We start from the raw sequence: 14,994 nt of genomic DNA, 5'->3' as shown, positions 1-14,994 counted from the left end.
GAGGCCTTGAACTTCTTGTCTTTAAACAGTGTATTTGATTTTGTGTGGCACAGAAGCAAAGTTAATAAAACTTGTCAAACTTAAAGCAGATCCACTGTCTCCTGGCAGGAGAAATGTCAAGGTGGGCCTCCAAAGTGCTCTTCAGCATGTTTTGTAGTGAGCAGACTACTTGGCATTACCCTGGATAACAAGGACTTGACTGTGCTGCATCCAGCTCTGGGGTCCCCAGCACAGGAAGGATATGGACCTGTTGGAGTGAGTCCAGAGGAGGCCAACAAGATGATTAGAGGGATGGAGCACCTCTGCTGTGAGGAAAGGCTGAGAGAACTGGGATTCAGCCTGGAGAAGAAAAGGGTTTGGAGTGACCTAATTGCAGCCTTACAGAACTTGAAGGGAGTCCACAAGGAAGATGGAAAGAGACTATTTATAAGGGCATGCAGTGAAAGTTTTGGGAAATGTGGAATATATAAAATTCTCATAAGAAAGGATATTCCTTAATGTTTGGTCCTTGTATACTTTCAAGTTGAATCAACAAGAAGGGAGATTTAATCCCTGAAATAGATAGAAGCTAACAAGCAAGTTCTAAGTGATGTCCAGGTGTTAGAAAAGAAAATTACTTGTTGGTAGAATTGCCTTGTTAAGGTTTAGGGCTTGACATGCTTTAATGATCTCAGATGCAGGGGAAGGATAACAAAGGGAAGAAGGATACCCACTGATAGTGGACACATAGTATGCAGAATTTATGGGCCACAAGGATATCTGGCAGAAGAAAACCTAATAAAACCAACTCAGCAATCATGCTGAACTCAGCTTGAACTGGGTAAAGGGTAATTCTGGCAGGGGAGATCATTACCACTGACTCATGGACCACCAACTCAATAAACCCACTGACTCAAAAGACTAATTGGCATGAGAAACAAGAATCATTAAAAAACAGCAAATAGAATACTAATTAATAAGAGAACTATGTAACTTGCAGCCAATGAACACTAACTCCTTTGTTTGCTAAAATGTATTAATAGTAAAACATTTTCATAATTGGCATGCATTATTTGTGGAAGTCCACTGAGCACCCAGGCTTGTGCAACTCTGAAATAAATCATCAATGACTCTCTTGAATGTTTAATTATTGGCACGATGCACACCAGGTAATGAATCTGATTTTTGTGGACAATAACAGGACAAAGGGAAATGGCTTCAAACTGAAAGCAAGCAGGTTTAGATTGGGTATTAGGAAGAAATTCCTCCCTGTGAGGGTGGTGAGGGCCTGGCACAGGTTGCCCAGAGAAGCTGTGGCTGCCTCAACCCTGGAAGTGTTGAAGGCCAGTTTGGACAATGCTCGGAGCAGCCCGGTCTAGTGGAAGGTGTCCCTGCCCATGGCAGGGGGTGGAACTGGATGAGCTTTGAGATCCCTTTCGACCCTAACCACTCTGTAGTTCTGTGACACTTAGTTTTCCTGTCTGTGCATTGTGCTTCCATTTGGACAAGTATGTACTAAGCGAAACAATTGACTGGAGTCTACTCAGTTTTATGATGAGCGTTTATCATCGGCAGCCATAAAAGCTCTGCACTGTTCCTGAAAATTCCATCGCAAAGCGTACCGAGAAACGCCTGAGGGACGGTCTACTAAATTCAACAGCGAAAGAAAGCCTCAGAGGGAGCCAACCTCCTTTCCCGACGCTCTGCCAGCTGCCAACCCGGCCAGGCCTAAGCGTGACGAGCCCCGCTGCCCGCGCCCCCCACAGACCCGGCCGAGCCCGGCCCGCCCCGCGCCTGCGCGGCCCCGCACTCCCGCCGTGCCCCGCGCGCTCCCGCCGCCGCAGCCCCGGCACGGCACGGAGCGGAGCGGAGATGGCGTTGCACGTCCCCAAGGCCCCGGGCTTCGCCCAGATGCTCAAGGAAGGGGCGAAGGTGAGACCGCCTTTGGATGTATGCGCGGATAAATGGATAGATGGATGCGGGAGGAGTCTCAGGGTGGCGGTGCGGGGAAAGCCCCGGAAGGCCGGCAGGGCCAGGCGGCACCACGTGTCCCGCAGGGCGGGGGCCCGGGGGGTTCGCGCACTGTCCCTCTCCCGGCCCGGGGCCCCTCCGCGGCCTTTGGGCTGCGGGGATCCGTGCCTGCCCGGCCCTGCAGGGCGGCGCCCGGCACACGCGGCCTTCGAGAAGTCTCTGCGGGGCCGGGATCCCGCTCCCTGCCCTTCCCTCGGGCCGGGCCCTGCCGCTTCATCCCGCCGCCCCGGGGATGCGCCGGGGTCCGACTCGTGCCCACGCTGTTCGGGGAGCTCTCACAGGGGCTGGACAGCAGCAGTCAGCCGGGGCCTGTAGTTGAAGCTGTTCAGACGTGTCCGGGTCGTTCTGTGCACTTGTGCTTGACTTTTTCTCTTACCTTTGTCAGCGATGCAGAACAATGTAGTATTTCCTGTATGTTTTCTTGCCATAAGTCCGGTTTCATTATATTTAACGTTAACGTAATAAAGATTTGGTAGAGTTGAAGGACTATGCCTTAATAAAGAAGAACTTTTCTTTGAAAAGTGGAAAGAAAGCAAGCAGGTGTGGGATTTTTCTTTCTTTTTCATAGAATCAACAGAAGGGTTTGGATTAAAAGGGACCTTAAAGATCATTTAGCTCTAAGCCCCATCCAGCCTAGTCTTGGATGCTTCCAGGGTTGTGCATCCACAATTCTTCTGGGAAATCTGTGCCAGAGCCTCATCGCCCTCACAGGGAAGAATTTCTTCCTAATACTTAATTTAAACCTACTCTCTTTCAATGTTAAGCCATTCCTCCTTGTCCTGTCTGTCCAGGCCCTTGTCCAAAGCCCCTCTCTCCAAGAACGAGGGAAAATAGGAAAATTTCTGTTTGCTTCTACTTAATAGAAAGAAGAGTGGAGGTAGCAGCTCTGAAAGCCCTCTGTTTCTTTTTAGAATCCTTCTTGGAGCCAAATAATGGCATATGTCTAGGGTAGGGGCAAAACAGGGAAGCAGAATGGCCTGACTGCTGGTTCACTGTTAGACAATTCAAGGCCAGAACAGCAAGAGTTGTCTTCTGCAAAACAAGGAGACAGCTGGCAATCTGAGATGTTTGGTTTGTATTTAGAGAGCAAACATTATTGCTACTTTTCTCCCTTCTCTTAGGGGCTGCACAGTACTTTTTATCCTGCTTTTTCTTCTTTCTTAAGGCCCTTTCTGGGGATCCCATCTTGTCTTAAGGTTTCCAAACTGAAGCCAGGCTGATCACCTTCTCAAGCACAAATATTTTGCTTAATCATTCTGTTTCTGTATTTTCAAATCACAAATGTTTTGAATGTAGAACTGAGTTAAATTATTTTTGTAGCATACAAAGGTGCGAGTAAAGAAGCACATACAAAAGCCCTTGCCCCTCTCCAACTGGGTTTCAGTTGTTTTCTGTTTCTCTTTGGCATGTCACAAAACTTTTTTGGAAGACTGAGGGGATGCAAACTGTATTGCAAGTCGAGTCACAGTTCAGATTTTGTTTAGAAGCTTTTTGTGCCTACTGAGCTGTTGAGAAGATGTACACGGTAGTTCTCACTGTCTTTGGGTAAGGTTTGGTGTCTGTTTAAACTGTAAGTGAAATACCAAATGTATATTAATAAAAAGCTTTGAGGGACTCACTAGATTGACACTGCTTTGATGAGAAGTTACTAGTTAATCTTTTTTTTTTTTTTTTTGTTAGCCTAATTCTGATCTGTCATTTTTCTCTTTAGCATTATTCAGGACTAGAAGAAGCTGTCTATAGAAACATTCAGGCATGCAAAGAACTTGCTCAAACCACCCGTACAGCTTATGGACCAAATGGTAAATAAATCCTAAAATTATTGCTGCATTTTTGAGACAAATGCTATGTTTGGAGGCTAAACATAACCTTGACAAAGGAGCAGCTGTTTGTTTCTGGGGGAAACACATTGGACTTGCTCTAAAACTGTAAACATGTTCTTTGTGACTGTAGAAATCAGATTTTATTTTGATAGCTTTTGAGTTATGCTCAGTGTCTGCTTTTGCCAGGTTTTTGTCGCAGTTACTGTTTTCGCTTTGAGACATGGTATAAAATACACGAAAAAGCACAAAAATTAAAGGAAACATGATAACATGGTAGTAGTCACAGCGAACATAATCTTGTTCAGTCAGATATATGGAAACAAAAGACATTCCCCTGTATTGTTTAATTAAATAATGTGCTGATATTTCTGGAAAGAAAACTACTTACTCAGAAACTACTGATTTCTCCTTAATGTCACACACTTCAAGTGTTATTTCACAAAAATCTTTTAAAGTTCTTAAATTATAAACAGAACTAACACTTTCATGTGCAAGATACACCTGAAAGTTACGAAACAGTGTATGTGTACAGGATATTGTGTGCATAATGAATGACTTTTAAAAATTGTTTTGTTTTCCCATTTAGGAATGAACAAAATGGTTATCAATCACCTGGAGAAGCTTTTTGTTACAAATGATGCTGCTACTATCCTGAGAGAGCTAGAGGTAAATTTTCTTGCTTCAGAAGATGTCAGTTGTGAGCCAGTGTTTCTGCTCATGGGCTGCTATGGTTCTGACTGTCAGTAAGGAAATGTCACTTTGCCAGATGATTTCCATATGTCACTTTGGAAATCATTTACTTTTTTCACTGAATTTGAGGTCCACAGTGAAGAATATAATTCTTCTGTGAAGGAGCATTAATAGTTATAGGAGATGCTTAATAATTCCCTACTTTCCGCCAAACCTGTAGGTTTAGAAGGGGATATGTCTAGAAGTGCAGTGGTTTGGAAAAGTCTGCATGACATAGCTGTTAACATCCCAGTGTTGTTGGTTGCCCTGTTCTCCTGACTGCTTAGAATCCATAAATTGAATTTAAGAATCTGAGGCTCTGGCAGCATCCTTCTGTAAAAACTGTAAAGGCATGAAAAGGCTATCCTCTCTTAATTCTTTCTCTGACTTCAAATTGATACTTGAACAACATGAATAATATTTTACTGAATTTTATACTTGGTGATAGAAATAATGTAAGTATGAACTAGTTCCTTACTGAATGCATTGTGTTGGTGTTCCATATGAGTAGAATGACTGTGGAAGTCTCAGTTGTGTTTTTAAAAAATATAGTCTGCATACTAGGGACCTACTCTCATGAGTTTTGCATGTTACTTTCTGGTATAAAATGTTAGGTATAAGTATTCAGGAATATAGTGTTTTATTGCATTTATTTGAAAGAAAAGTGAAGCAGCGCAATCTTTAAGCAGAGCCTCCCCACTCACCCCTATTAAAATTAAACTGTTATTTAGACATGTACTTTGTATGTTACACATGAATTCAGTTTGAAGATCTAAACTCCAGACTGTTTTCCTGTTGCAGAACTGAGTTGTGAAGCCACTGCATCCTGTAAAAGTAGTTCAGAACCAATGTCAAGGATGTCTAATGCATCTTGTAGGGGCAATGCTCAGTTCTCTGATTTTTTTTTTTTTAATATATATTTGTCCTTTTTCTTACTAAGGAAGTTAGTCAATCAGGATTATCTATGCTGCTTTCTTTTCCAATTTTGTGCATTATTAGTATCTCTAGGTACAATTTCAAATAAGAGAGCTTAGAAAGATACGTAGAAAAGCCTGAAGCCACAATCTTAGGTGGGATGTAGGTAACCAAGATGTGTAATGTCTTTTATAGGTTCAGCATCCTGCTGCAAAAATGCTTGTGATGGCTTCACACATGCAAGAACAAGAAGTTGGAGATGGAACAAACTTTGTCCTTGTTTTTGCTGGAGTTCTTCTGGAGTTAGCAGAAGACCTTCTGAGGATGGGGTTATCTGTCTCAGAGGCAAGTTATAGTCTCAGTACAGTTCACACAGCTTGAATCCAGATTGCCACTGGCCAGTATTCTTGGGTCATAATACTGTGAATCATCTGCTTTCTTCTCAACTAATTTTTTAGATAAAGATGTTGGAAGGAGAATCATATGTTCTGCTGCTTGTGATTGCTTGCTTCCCTTATAATAAAACTTTTGCATCTATTAATGTTTTATGGCAGTTCGAAAAGCAGATAAAAACAGTATGAAATGTTGTAGTGAATATTTACTGTTTACTGCACAGGTGATAGAAGGATATGAAAAGGCTTGCAAGAAAGCCCTAGAAATTCTTCCAGACTTGGTGTGCTGTTCTGCAAAGAACCTTCGAGATGTTGAAGAAGTGGCATCTTTGTTGCACACGTCAGTGATGAGCAAACAATATGGCAATGAACAGTTCTTGGCAAAGCTTATTGCTCAGGCCTGTGGTAAGTGGGCAGGAATAGGTGTGGGTATGCAGCTAAAAAACTGAGTAGGTTTGCTTATGATTGTTACATCATGTAAGATGGAAAGTATGGTTAGTTTAGCAGGTTGGATTGGATGGAACGCTTTATCTCTGAAATGACGGTACTCTTCCTCATGTTGAACTCTGTATTGGCATTGTGGCTCAGAAAAGGTTTGCCTTTCCTACTAAGCATTCCTAGAAATAGCTTTCAAGTCTTTAGTGCCCGTTTTAGAAACCCATCTTTTTCCCTCTTTTTATATCATTAGGAGGACATATTGCGCTTCACATAAGCGGATATTAGTTGCAGCCACAGAACAATGGAAGCAAGACTGTAGTTCTGTTGAGTTGTTCTCCCTTTAGATTTCCAGGAAAAAACCTTCATTTTTAGTTCCAGTGTTTGCTCTAAATACTCTGGGTCAGACTTGTCTCTTGACTCTACCTGTATGAGTGCATATTTAAACTTAATTAACTAAGCAGTCTGAATAAATATTTCTTTCTGATTATTACTTTATAAAAACAAAATTTCTGTTTCTCTTTATGCCAGTTATTAGCAGGTTATAATTGTCTTGAATTTAAGCAGGTATTTCAAACCACTGAAATTTAGTAGTTCAGAAAAATTGCAGGCATTATTTATGCTGTCATGTCATTGTTCTACTTTATTCACTAGGCAAAACATACTAATTTTTTTTTTTTTTTTTTTCTTTTTTGCCAGTTTCTATTCTTCCTGATTCTGGTCATTTCAACGTTGATAATATCAGAGTGTGCAAAATTGTGGTAAGTTTGAAGTAGCTGTCTTTGCTGTGATTATTAAGGTAAACAGTGTAATGAAGGTTAATCTTTGAACTTCCAAAGAGTCTTTCCTAATTTTGTTGTGGCATGTGTAGTAAATTTTGGAAATTAGTCTTTACTTCTCTTGTTTAGTGGCCAGTAGAAACAGTCAGAAACAAAAATCATTAATACTGAAAGTAATCTAAAATGGGAACTTGTTAGACAATGTTTTTGTTGCTGAATAAGCTAAAGTCTTACATTTAGGGCGTTCCATCCAAATGATTGTAAGGTCTGCTTTTCAGGCAGAGTAGTGCAGCTTTCTGACAATAAAAGGTCAGTAATATGATGTTCCCCCATTCATAGAACCAAAGAGTGGTTTGGGTTGGAATGTGTCTTAAAGATCCCTCAGTTCCAGCCCCCTACCATGGGCAGGGACACCTTCCACTAGACCAGGCTGCTCCAAACCCTGTCCAACCTGGCCTTGAACACTTCCAGGTATAGGGCCAGCCACAGTTTCTCTGGGCAACCTGTGCCAGGGCCTCACCACCCTCACACGGAAGAATTTTTTCCTGGTATTTAATCTAGACTTAGTTTCTTTCAGTGGGAAGCCATTCTCCCTTGTCCCATCACTACTGCCCTTGTAAAAAGTCTCAGATTCCATTTATTTCCTTTCAGGGTGCTGGTATTTCTGCTTCCTCAGTACTGCATGGCATGGTTTTTAAAAAAGAAACTGAAGGAGATGTTACTTCTGTCAAAGATGCAAAAATAGCTGTGTATTCCTGCCCTTTTGATGGTATGATAACTGAAACTAAGGTATGTTAAAGCTCAAAATAAGTTACATCTCTGTTTATGCTTATGTGCTCTTATTTTTAGACTTGGCTATAAATATTCTCAACACTTGGTGATTGAGATATTTTGAATATTGATTTTGTTAGTTTAAAAAAGTTAATAGAAAAGTTTTGAACCTTGATTGCTTCACAGGGTTTTTGAGATATGGGAAATGGCGTTGGTTTTGTTGGGTTATGTGAGCCAAACTACAGCTTGAATTTCTGAACCTCAAGGTTGTCTAGAATTCCCTGGTGGTTTCCTATTTTTTTCCTCTTATTTTACCCTGTTGCCTGGGGAGGGTGTCAGTATTGCAAAATAGAATGACTTGAGGGTTATAGTTAGGTTGGGAGACAAAATGGTTTGTCAGAAACTTGTAGGCATGTGGTTTAATGGTAAACTGTAACAGTGTATATGTTTTACTAGGGCACCGTCCTAATAAAGAATGCTGAAGAATTGATGAATTTCAGTAAAGGAGAAGAAAATCTAATGGATTTGCAAGTCAAAGCTATTGCTGATAGTGGTGCAAACGTAGTAGTAACAGGTGGCAAAGTGGCAGATATGGCTCTTCATTATGCCAACAAATACAATCTTATGTTAGTCAGGTAAGTACTAGGAGAGCACGAAAACATTTGGTCTACCAGATTTATGAAATGGACTTGCCATCTTGTCTCTTAGCTCTTAAATTAATTACCAGCAAAATCCTGCAGATTATGTGTTCTTCTAGTAAGCCAAAATCTGACCTTCAACTTGGTTGTTTCATATCTTAAGTTTCTTGATAGAATTTCACTTCTGACAGCTAACTGGGGAGTAACTTCTGTATATTGGTTATATCTACAGTGTAGTGTATATACTGTTATTTTGGTTTAAGTGTTTCTACAGCACAGTCAAAATCCAGAATATCAAAATTTGTGGCTCTGGTAAAGAGGGATATGGTCTCAAAGGCATGTGAGACTATTCCACAATGGTTTTCCCTCTTCACAGTCCTCATGTGATGATTTAGAAATGATGAGATGCCTCCGTGTATCACTAATGTATTTATAGATGGAAATTCTTAACACTTTTCTGTCATTTTTCTGCTCTGTTTGTCTTTTTTCCTATAAATCATGTTTGTACATCTTCAGAATATATCCTGCATCACATAAAGTCAGATATACTTAGCAGCAGCTCTCACCATCTCACACAGATAAGTGGTCCTTTGTTGAAAGCTGTAAATTTATTGGTGCTGTCCAAAAAGTCTGTACTTCTGGAAATGGAGTGTGATACTGTAATGTTGTATAACAAAGAAGGATTATTATTACAGAGGCATTTTAAAGATCAATTCAAATCTTTTGCAATAGTGGATGAAGTTTGGTGATTCCACGTGTTTGAAACTCTTTATTTGTTTTAAAATTTGCACACTATCCTTGAAAACTGATACTTATAACGCAAAAAAATAATTGAGTGGATGCTTGATACTTGATGCAGTAAATTTTGATCTTGCCAGTGGTTTACAAAATGCTGCCAAATTAAGAGAATACTCTTGTATGTGTTAACATTGTTATGGAAACTTGTTTTTAAAGGCTGAACTCCAAGTGGGACCTGAGAAGACTGTGCAAAACTGTTGGTGCAACAGCCCTACCCAGACTGGTATGTACCTCCCAAATGAGGTGCCAGGAGGGTGAGAACTGATGAGCAGGTTCAATTCTTAACTCATGTTTTTCTTTCCAGACTCCCCCTACTCTTGAAGAAATGGGTCACTGCAATAGCGTGTATTTATCAGAGGTTGGGGATACACAGGTTGTGGTGTTTAAGCATGGTATGTATGTTCTGTAGAACTTCTGACATTGCTGTTGTGTTTGTGTGTTTGTATGTGTTTTAGATATAAGATTAATGAATTAATTCAGTAATGCATGTCTCTGAACAGAAAAGGAGGATGGTGCCATTTCTACTATTCTCATTCGTGGATCTACAGACAATCTGATGGATGACATAGAGAGAGCAGTGGATGATGGTGTCAATACTTTCAAAGTACTCACGAGGGTGAGTAATAAGAACACTTGAGTTATCAAAGTGAGAAGTGGATCAGTTTGAGGCAAGACTTGAGCCTGCCCTGTGCTCGTTGCTACAAAGGCTGTAGATATTAATCTGCTTAGGTGCCTTCTGGAGTTGGGGAGATGGCTGTGTAATACTGAGATGTGGAGGGCTGTGTAGAGAAGATTGCCATTGTGAACATAGGGTACAAGAAAGGTGGTGCTCAACATGGACTTCACTCAATTTTCCAGTAATGAGTGAGTTCTTGAAAGCAGATTAGCTTTACTACTTTCTAAAGACAGCCAGCTCTTTCTTGACTTACTCTGTAGAAGTTTTGTAATGTTCTTTGGAAACCAGGCACAGAAGAAAAGCTAGATAGCTTTGTCACTTGGGATCAGGAGAAACTGATAGGTTGGAGACTCAATTTCTAGTTCATTGGTGGTAACTCATGCTTCCTCCACATAACACAGATAGGTTTTTATGGATGGAAGAACTCAGTCTTACAGAGGATTTTTTTTTGTGAGCAGCTTGTGTGGTCTTAAATATTATTATTTCATTTTTCCTCTTTTTATACAAAAGGAAATGTTCTTGTATTTACTTGGAAAACGGCATGCAAAAATTGTTAAAACTGTTAATCTCTTCTACATACCAAGACATGGATATTGATTTAGAGTACAGAAATGCTGTGCATTTATGATTATCTCCAGGAGTTATCCTGTTTTAAGATTTATGATGGTTACTTTGTGGGTTAAAAGACCAGAGTTATTAAGAAAATTCTGGTTTGCCAAAGGATGTACAAAATGCTTAATTTAAAGTGAAAGAAAACAAAACAAAAACTCCCAACACTTTGTGGTACCTGTTGACATATTAAACTTAGTGTACAGTAGATTGGTTTCCTGTATGATAGTTCCCACCAAAATAATAGAAAAGATGAGAAAATTTAGGAATACTGTTACAGTTAGCCATGAATTGAAGTTTTTACAAAAAAGCCAAAAAATCCCAGACAGAAAACCCCCACTGCATTATTATTTTGCTTTTTACAAAAGAAGCTGTTTTTCTTCAAAGACATTGGAATGAATGAGAAAATTCTAGCAGATTTCCCTTATAATGCGTGTTTGTTCCGATTCTTACTAAGTCTGTGTGGAATAAATTTCTGCTGCATTCTTGATATACTAGAAAAATCCAAAACCAATAAAAAGTAATAGATGCTTTAAGCAAAACACTGTGTTTTGGTGTGGTCTTTCCACAGGATAAACGTCTTGTTCCTGGAGGTGGTGCAACAGAGATTGAATTAGCCAAGCAGATCACATCGTATGGAGAGGTACAGCAAACAGGCTTCTTGGTTTTTTGTCTTCACACACATCTTACAAAAAACCACAAATACTATTTTATACCAACATATATAGTTGTGTATTAAAAACAAGTGTGGGAGGAAATGCTTCCCTATCTTACGTTTTTGAAATGCTGACATGGTTTTTCAACTTCACTTTAGACTTGTCCTGGACTTGACCAATATGCCATCAAGAAGTTTGCTGAGGCATTTGAAGCCATTCCTAGAGCACTGGCAGAAAACTCTGGAGTAAAGGCTAATGAGGTCATCTCCAAACTTTATGCCGTGCATCAGGAAGGGAAGAAAAATGTTGGATTTGATATTGAGGTAAATAGTCTTTCATGTTACTTGTTGCCCTGCAGTGCAGGGTTATACCTAATAGTACTTCTATCAGTATGAAGTATTTATAGATTATTTTAAATTGTTGGAAGCTCTGTTTTGCACAGCCTAGAATAATAATTTATTGGAATTGAAATAGTTAAATGTTCTTTTTTTATCAGCAAGCAGTTCTATTCAGTATAGTATAGTGGCCTTAGGTCAGAGGTGGAGTGGGATACTGAACTAATGCGACAGGGAGTAAGTCTTCAGTAATTACTGACTTTGTCTTCCTGCTAATGGGTTAGGAATGAAGGTTTTCCAAAGAGAGGAGATCAGAAAAGTGATACCACCTTGCTGGGTAAAAGCATGAGAAAGTTTTCAATAATGTTTTTTGCCCATCTGACAGGCTGAAGCTGCTGCAGTGAAGGACATGTTGGAAGCTGGTGTGTTAGACACCTATCTTGGAAAATTCTGGGGTATCAAGCTAGCTACAAATGCAGCAGTAACTGTCCTAAGGGTTGATCAGGTAAGCTTATGTGTCATTTGGGTGCTGAGTTAAAACCTGGCAGAACCCTCATGCAAATAGGTGGAATCTCCTGGAAATGGAAGACATAAAAATAATGCTACTTGAGAATGTGGTTTGTTCATTTCTGAAAGCCAGGAAATCATTTGTTCAAGACCTTGTAATCTGGAATGTGGCTGCTTTACTATAGCAGTACTATTAATGTTTGTTGGGTTTAGGATTTTTTAAAAAAGATTTTGTTGATATTTTAAAGACAGCTGATATTTGTATCCAGAGAGTTAACCCTAACTTCTGTAGGAACAAGCTTCAATAGAAGAAGCCTATGTCATATATTGTTACATGAAAATCCCATTTTTAGGAAAGATAGAGATTACCGTCTGATAGAAATCTTTTATTATTTTGTGAAGCTTCAGCAAAAATGAATTTGCATGTAAAATTTCTGTAGATCATTATGGCAAAAACAGCAGGCGGTCCAAAAGCCCCTAAGCAACAAGGACATTGGGATAAGGATCACTGGAAAGATGAGCCTGAAAACTAGTGTGCAGTAAGCTCTGTTTTTCTAGCAGAGAGGTATCTGTGTGAGTGCATGCATGAGTTCATTGACAAGCACATGGCAGATTGTATTCTCCTTGAGAACACATAACACTGCTGTTGTTTGCTGTGTGCTGATTGCTACATCTTGTATTTGTGCCTTCGCAAACGAATTCTGCTCCTAAATCCAAATTTTCATGGAAGGGATGACAAGTGCAGGTTCAGTTTTACCTTACTTGTCCATATAGGCAGTGCAGAGAATGTGCTTTAACACGGACTTCATGGTTCTAAAGTGTGATACTTAGAGACAATAATTGAGAACAGTAGCTTTGATAATCCTCCTTTCTGTAGTGTGCGCTCTGTAAACTAGTCTGCTGTTGGTCTGTTTAAGCACTCACTTTCTGTAGACTAACTGAAGTCTTACTTTGCATGCAAAAATGAAGTAAAATACTTTTTTTACTGTATCGGGGTCAGCTTCTACCATTCTAAAGAAAAAAAAGAAAGTTGTTAATATCTCAGTTAGATGCATAGTAATATTTACTGGCTTAGGTTCAGAGTGGGGAAACTGCATGAATGTAGTGAATGCTAGCAGTCAGCATCATGTGGCTGTTAAGAGTAGGGTACGAGCCTGATTTTAACATCAGCTTTTTTTATTTCTCTGTTTTCTTCAAGATCATTATGGCAAAACCAGCTGGTGGCCCAAAACCTCCATCAGGAAAGAAAGACTGGGATGAAGACCAAAATGATTGAACAGTTTAACTATTTCTTAAGTGACATGACTTTGTGTGTTTTTTAATATCCCAGTTGGAGCCTGTCACAATGTTTTGCTCTTGCCTTTAAATTATGAACAGTGTCCAATGGAGTGCAGAACTTCAGACACCTCAATAAACGTACTCACTGTTAAAGCGTGGACTTACTTCATTTGGAGCCAGCATGACATGGTTGTTCCCAATCTGTGAATGTGTAGGGATAAATGACACTGTGTGGGTGTGATGGGCTGACCCTTGGCTGGCTGCCTGACACTCTCCTGGTGAGGAAGGAAGCAGAACTTCTCAGGGGCTGAGATAAAGAGGGGGAGATCACATACCAATTCCTGTTGCAGGCACAACAGACTTAATGTGCAGGGAGGCTGACCATGAGCCTGCTACAGGGAGCTCATAATCCACAATTGTTGTGGCTCTTTGTGCTCTTATTTGTGCTCCTTGGCCAGTACTTGAGTGTAAACAGTCAAATGAATGTCGAAATAATTAAGTGTTGGCAGCAGGTCTGTGGTCCCTGCATTCAGTAGCCCCTCTCCTGAGACCCCACTTGGAGCACTGTGTACAGATGTGGTGCCCCAAACATAAGAAAGACAAAGAACTGTTAAGAGCGAGTCCAGAGGAGGGTTACCAAGTTGATAAGGGGACCGAGCACCTGCCCTATGGAGATGGGCAAAGTTGGGGCTGTTCTGCTTGGAGAAGGTTGGGTGGAGACCTCACAGCACCTTCCAGTGTCTGAAGGGGCTACAGGGAAGCTGGAGAGGGACTCTGCATGAGGAAATACAGTGACAGGACAAAGGGGAATGCCTTCAAACTCAAATAGGGGAAATTTACGGTAGGTACACAGAACTCCTCCCCTGTGAGAGTGGTGAGGCCATGACACAGGTTGCCCAGAGAAGCTGTGGCTGGCCCATCCCTGGAAGTGTTTAAGACCAGGTTGTACAGGGCTCTGAAAAACCTCATCTAGTGGGAGGGCATGGCAGGGGTTGGAACTGGATGAGCTTTAAGGTCCTTTATAACACAAACCATTCTATGATTCTATGATTCTTTTTTTTTTTTACATACATCTCTCTCCTCACCCTTTTAAGTCCCCATGCTCTCAAAAGGGCAGCCTGACAGCAGTGAACTGCATCACATTCTAATGACCTTAAAAATAAATGCTGAGCAGCACTAGCCAGCATGATGCAGAGTGCTGGAATCTTTCAGCTGAAGCCCCCTGTTAAGATTAATCTTGGGAAGTAAACAGCTTATGTGTCTCCAAGTAGCTTGAAAGGAGAACTGCGCTTGAAATCCAAGCCACTTCAATAATTAATCCTTTTACTACTCTTGCCAGCACTACTCTTATCTCACAACCAGAAGGGAGTGGAAGGCTAAATCAAGTCTGGAACTATCTTATGCCTAAATAAGGCTGCTCTATTAATGCTGGCTTAATAGTCAGTTGTTGGTGAGGCTGAAAAATAAACTCAGCACGTTTTCAGAAGGGTTGGCGTACTGCTTTAGTCAGCTGCACGAGGGCTACCGCTGATGGCTCTAAGGGTTACAAGAACAAGATGCCCATTTTCTTAGTAAGGTTGTAGCAAAAAATGCACTGAATGTAAGCAGCTGCTGCTCTAGCATGGCAGAGCCAAGATTTTATT

General features: G+C 40.6%; 1 protein-coding gene across 1 annotated transcript; it reads left to right on the top strand.

The window, feature by feature from the left end:
• Window positions 1-1,787: 1,787 nt before the first annotated feature.
• Window positions 1,788-13,504, top strand: CCT8 (chaperonin containing TCP1 subunit 8). Its single transcript, XM_069023346.1, has 15 exons — window positions 1,788-1,911; window positions 3,722-3,812; window positions 4,420-4,499; window positions 5,673-5,822; window positions 6,094-6,274; window positions 7,004-7,065; window positions 7,735-7,872; window positions 8,311-8,489; window positions 9,447-9,513; window positions 9,595-9,682; window positions 9,791-9,906; window positions 11,147-11,218; window positions 11,390-11,554; window positions 11,952-12,071; window positions 13,272-13,504. The coding sequence occupies exons 1-15, from the start codon at window positions 1,852-1,854 to the stop codon at window positions 13,347-13,349; spliced, it is 1,647 nt and encodes a 548-aa protein (XP_068879447.1). The 5' UTR covers window positions 1,788-1,851; the 3' UTR covers window positions 13,350-13,504.
• Window positions 13,505-14,994: the final 1,490 nt, after the last annotated feature.

This window comes from Aphelocoma coerulescens, chromosome 1, assembly GCF_041296385.1.
Source record: "Aphelocoma coerulescens isolate FSJ_1873_10779 chromosome 1, UR_Acoe_1.0, whole genome shotgun sequence".
In the NCBI taxonomy this organism is placed as follows: Eukaryota; Metazoa; Chordata; class Aves; order Passeriformes; family Corvidae; genus Aphelocoma; species Aphelocoma coerulescens.
This window is presented reverse-complemented; position numbering and strand designations above follow the sequence as displayed.

Excerpts from the sequence above, each read along its gene's own strand:
- CCT8 (XM_069023346.1), top strand. The coding sequence starts at position 1,852 with ATGGCGTTGCACGTCCCCAAGGCCCCGGGCTTCGCCCAGATGCTCAAG. Across the intron at positions 9,683-9,790 it reads GGTTGTGGTGTTTAAGCATG|AAAAGGAGGATGGTGCCATT; the intron begins GTATGTATGTTC and ends GTCTCTGAACAG. Across the intron at positions 9,907-11,146 it reads CTTTCAAAGTACTCACGAGG|GATAAACGTCTTGTTCCTGG; the intron begins GTGAGTAATAAG and ends GTCTTTCCACAG.